Here is a 5,436-nt window from a genome sequence, read left to right on the forward strand (position 1 = left end):
CCCCCTCTCCCTAAAGGACGGCACAGCGTGGCACAAATCGCCGGCCGTGATCAACAGCCCTGTCTTTCCCCCACAACTCCAATGCAGCCGGGAGATAAGTCGGACAAGTAAACTTGCTCCATGGAGGAACTCAATCCCCGGCCTAATCTCGCCGGATCATATGTTGTCACTGTCACCACAACACGACTTTTTATCTCCTTAGCTCATAATCGGAATTGCTGTGGGGAGCCTAACGGTGACGCACTGCTGCACAGTCTCAAGACGTTATTGACAAAATACTACACTGGAGGGCCTTCCAATAGGGTGAATCGAGACCGACTGACGTTATGCTTTGAGAGCTGACAAATAGTAATTTTAAAAAGAAAGAATAAAAGATCAAAATGTTTTGTCCCTAGATCTAGAACAATTTAAATGTTAGTATGTAGATCTAGTGACAAAATCTTTAACAGGGGCTAGAACTGAAATAGGTCATAAACCACAGCAGTAAAGTATTGCAGCAATGACAATGTACATCCCCGGACACAGAAAAAACAATAGCCAACATGGCAGATAAACTGATAATCTTATTTTTGTGTTTTGGACACCACCACGTCTTACTTGATTTTCTGTCTGTCAAGTTTTTCTCGTCCATTCCTCTTGTTACAGAAAAAAAAAATGCAACCACAATAAAGTAAAAACCCGCAGCCGGCACCAAACACCCAGAAAAAAAAAATCATTAATCTGGCCAGCTGATATCGGGTAATGTAAAATGTTTATTCCCTTATTTTCCATACATACATTTATCAACAGCTTCACAGAAAAAAAAACTCTTCCTCAATCTTGCTGACAAAAGCCTCCCAAATCAAAACCCCCGATATTATCCTTTCCACAAACTACATGCCAGATAAAGCCCAAACAGCATAAACAACTAAATATCTGTGCTGAGGAAAGCACAATATCTATGATAGTGTCTAGACGGGTGTTGTGGGAAAGCAAGACAGCACGCATTAACAATATCAGAGAGGAACGATAACAAAATAAATTATTTGTGGAACGGCACTGAGCATAGCAACATAACAGAACTTTGGCATCATCCCGTCATTATTGAACAATAGAAAATCAAAATGATGATGTAAGCAGCTTACAAATTTTGTTACATGATAAAAAATAAAAATAAGGAATATTAAAAATAATGCCTACACCAAAGCGACTAAGAAAAACATAACACAATAAAACTGTTTAAAAAATCATGGTCGCTTACAAATCCGTTCTGATTTGAAGAAAGAACAAAATCATTTGCACATTTTTCCCATGAAATTGCTTTTCTCTGAAGTTCTGCTGTTCTCATATTTTTCTGAGAGCTCCATTTTCAACAACAGTTCAAATACCAAAAAGGAAAAGACATAATGATAGACCGCAGACTCCTCTGACTACTCTAACTAAACATTTCCCTCATAAGAATAGTAACACTGTGTAAATTAGGTTATGGGAAATTATATCTCATAGCCTCAACATACAAACTATAAAATAATGCCAGGATAGAACTAAATAAACCAGAGCTGACACCAATTTTCAGCCTTTCTGCTTGACTTAAGCCAATAATGGTTCACCTTTACCAATAACATAAGTACACTGTATTTCATGCTGTTGGTAATGGTAAGAAGTAAGAAAAACTGTATGAATTTTAAATAAGGCCCAATTTTGTTTGTTTGTTTGTTTGTTTGTTTAGTATAGGGTTTTACGGCGCTCGCAACCTAATACTTTTTCGTTGGTAGGAAATTTTGAATTTTGCCCGCGTGGCGGCCGAAGCCTACTCTTATCGATTTTAGACCACCAAGTCACCAAGGGATCTTTAACGTGCGCAACTTGCACATGGGCCCTCCGAGATTTTTCGCCCTTGTCCGAGAAGGCTAGGTGTAGATCTTTCCTACCAGAAGATCAGGGGTGTGGCAGAAAGACAGCAGTTAGGAGGAGCCAAGGAGTAGCAGTAGAAAGGCTGCAGAAAGAGTCAGGAGCCCAGAGGAGGGGGCAAAGGAGTTGAGGGGGTGGGGGCAGAAAGTGGAAATGAAAGCAGACAACAGAACATTGTTAGAGATCAGGAAAGGATGTGAAAGGAGACAATTTTAGAGAAAATGTTTTGGTCGCCACCCCGGAATCGAACCCGGGACCTTTGAATGAGAGGCCAACACCTTAACCTCTAGGTCACGAGAGCCCCCAAGGCCCAATTTTAAAACGTTTTTAAAAACTGATGCCAAAAAACAACATGCTACAGCACTAATTCAAAAAGTGCTCTTAGTTCACTCTAGAAAACCACCCAGTAACAACCATAGAGAGGAATTAAACCTATTCTGGATATTTACTTAAAATAAATAGCCATTTATGATGTACAAGATCTAATCTGATCATCCACTTTGTCCTGGTAGACAAACATATTTCCAATCTGACACGTGTCACTATAAATCATGTCAAAACATGCAATCACTGACATGAACATTTACTCCATTTACTTTTCCTATGTAAAACAGATCTGATCACCTTAAGAACGGCTAGCCACTTCGCAAACAAAATACCAAACAGAAAACAATAACACTTTGGGATCAAATCGGTCTCAAAATGTGACCGACTCCCTTTCCTCCCTAAGTGTAAAACTTTGTCATACCAATACTGATACTGCAATGACACTGAATTCATTGAATAGTGCAAGGGGAAAAGTTCAGCTATAAGTATGACTGACGTAAGCTGTGAGCAATAAAGATACAGCCTTGATGACGGCCACCAAGATTGAATACATTAAACTCTTTCATAGCAGAAGAGTAGTCATAATGGGAAGAGACAAAATTATTCCTGAAGCAGCTTGACATGATTTACTTTTGAAGCAAAGAATGCCTCTGTCATATTCAAGGGTGCATATATATGAAGAAAAAGGAGAAAGTTTATTTTTAATCAAAATATCAGGGGGGAAAAGTCCCCAAATCTGCAATCTAGTATAGTAGCTGCTAGTGAACGATAAATTAAAACAAAAATGAGAATCGTGCTAGCACCTTTCTAACCATGGCCCAGTTGTCTGCAGTCCTGACTGTACTGTAATGGATTTTATAATCTGCTTTGACTTACACACTAGATCTAGATCTAATTGAAAGCTAATCGTAAAATCTGCAAAAGTCATTAAATAGGTTTTTAAATTAAATACATTACAAAGGACCCTCTAACCTATAAAATTCAGAGGCAAAGCACTAGTTGAAAAAGTGCACAGTAGAGTCTACTAAAGAAAGACAATCGTTTTTTCTTAAAAAGCAACCGTAACACAATTAGATCTTGATCTAAATATCTAGATCTAGATATAGTTAGATCTAAATCCAACAGGTAACACACACTACGAAACAAATTTTTAAAATGTAAAGCAAGCATTTTTTATCCAAGAAATTCTTATAGATCTAGATATCTAGATCTAGATCTAGTATACCGACATAACGTGGATAGATCTAGATAATCTAGATATCTAGAGCTGTTCTTACATTACTGCAGGACTTAACAGGCAAACAAACAAAAAATCATATAGATCTATATAGAAATCAGGACTTACAATTCCAAAAACTGACACCTGTCTTTAAATCTGTACAAATAGCTTACAATACAAGAGAGTATTGTTGTTCAGTGTGGAAAGTAAAATCAGATTCTTTTCATTTGAAGAAAAAAAATCTGAAGACACTTAAGACGGATAAGTAATCTAGATCTAGATCTAGAATCTACAATCTAGACTCTAGATCTAGAATCTAAATCTAGATATAGATCTAGATCTAGAATCTAGATATCTATTCTAGAACTAGAATCTAGATATCTAGATCTAGATCTAGATCTAAATCTAGAGCACTGCAATGTGAGATCATTTGCCTTTAACTTTAAACTTAAACTTAAGTCCACGTCAATAGATAAATTGTGGATTTCTAATCTAGGAAAAAATTAAAACAACCTAAACGGAACTAGAAAACTGGACTCAGTTTGAGCGGCAGTGCGAATGAGACGTTCCCCATCTGCTAACAACAGACGACAGACTGGCCTGCTCCCTTTGTAATCAGGCGGACGGGAAAAAAGTTAGGCGAAGAAACAGCAATGTAAAGCAGAATTTCCAATGTTATGGACTAGATCTAAGACTTAAATCTTTTAGATCTCAAAAACTCGCAAATAAAAACTAGCTTAACATAATATAGAAAGTAAGTAAAAAAACTGAGTCCACAAAATAAACAAGAAACGATAATTAATAGATAACTAAGCATCCGTTGCCGTTGTCTAATTAGTTCCATCCTTTCCTTCTTACCTCCAACTCCTCAAGGGTTTTGAAGCTCATTATCGCAAATCCATCGATTACATCCTCTTCGAATAACGTATTTTTACCCTTTTTGGGTTTAGACCGAGGAGGTTTATCCTTGCTCGATCTAGGGGGTGACTCGTCTTGGTCATCTTGCCCACTTGCTTCCTCCTCGTCTCTAGTTTGTTTTTCATGTTGGAGCTGCAACGCTCGCTCTCGACGTTTTTGTCGAGATCGCTGTTTGCCCGGGTCGGCCTCCATCGAAATTTCACTTCATATGGAGCCTATCCCGAGCTTAATTCCTTTGAAAGAATAGTACAGCAATCAATGAATACTTGAAAGTAATCCTTACAAGAAAACCAGGCTTCACACAGATAAAATCACAGGAATAGTAGAGAAAATCCAATTCAGAACCCCATCAGCGATAGGTGAAATGGCGGATCGCATGCATACACACAGACACACAAAATATGGCCGCTTCACCGCCCGCTGGCCTAGTTTCTCAATCCGCCCTCGGAATATAGTCCGATAATAAACACCGCTGTTCCAGGGAGCTGCGTTTTCGCATCCATAAATTATTTTACAACAATTATTGTAAAGTGTCTATCGGAAATGTTTTGAATGTGTATGAAAAAATAATCAGATGTTATTTTAATGTTTCTGATTTTCGCTACGAGTGTCCTTCGTGTAATTTTATTACTTACTCCGGGTTATAGAGGGCCGTGGAGCAATCGGCAAAGCGCGCGGGCACTTCAGGGAAAGAGCGAACTTGACTTTTGCGGGTGATTGAGTGCCTTTTAATTAAAAACTACTACGCCAATTACAACCAGGAATTAAAATATAATAATAGCCTATCTTTACAAAAAAATAATTCTAGCACAGTAGATAATTATAATAAGAATACAATAGTTATAAAGCCAACTCTAATTCGGAAAAAAAATAGTATTGATTTACTAATCCACATAAGCAAGAAGGGATGCTAATAATTCCTTTCCCGAATTATTCTATTGAGTAATCTTAAGATGATAATTTTCACGCATAGACTGTAATCGGTTTTTGTTTGTTTGTGTGTGTGCGCGCGCGCGTGTGTGTATGTAAGTGTGTGTGTGCGTGTGTGAGTGAGTGTGTGTGTGTGTGTGTGTGTGTGTGTG

General features: G+C 37.9%; 1 protein-coding gene across 1 annotated transcript in view; it reads right to left on the bottom strand.

The window, feature by feature from the left end:
• Positions 1-4,762, bottom strand: part of LOC101864611 (autism susceptibility gene 2 protein) — a gene marked incomplete at its 3' end in the record, with an annotated part of 51,536 nt that extends 46,774 nt beyond the window's left edge. Inside the window, 1 exon segment of the mRNA XM_005096585.3 lies at positions 4,295-4,762. Coding sequence (XP_005096642.2) covers positions 4,295-4,546 — 252 coding nt within the window.
• Positions 4,763-5,436: the final 674 nt, after the last annotated feature.

This window comes from Aplysia californica, unplaced genomic scaffold, assembly GCF_000002075.1.
Source record: "Aplysia californica isolate F4 #8 unplaced genomic scaffold, AplCal3.0 scaffold00132, whole genome shotgun sequence".
In the NCBI taxonomy this organism is placed as follows: Eukaryota; Metazoa; Mollusca; class Gastropoda; order Aplysiida; family Aplysiidae; genus Aplysia; species Aplysia californica.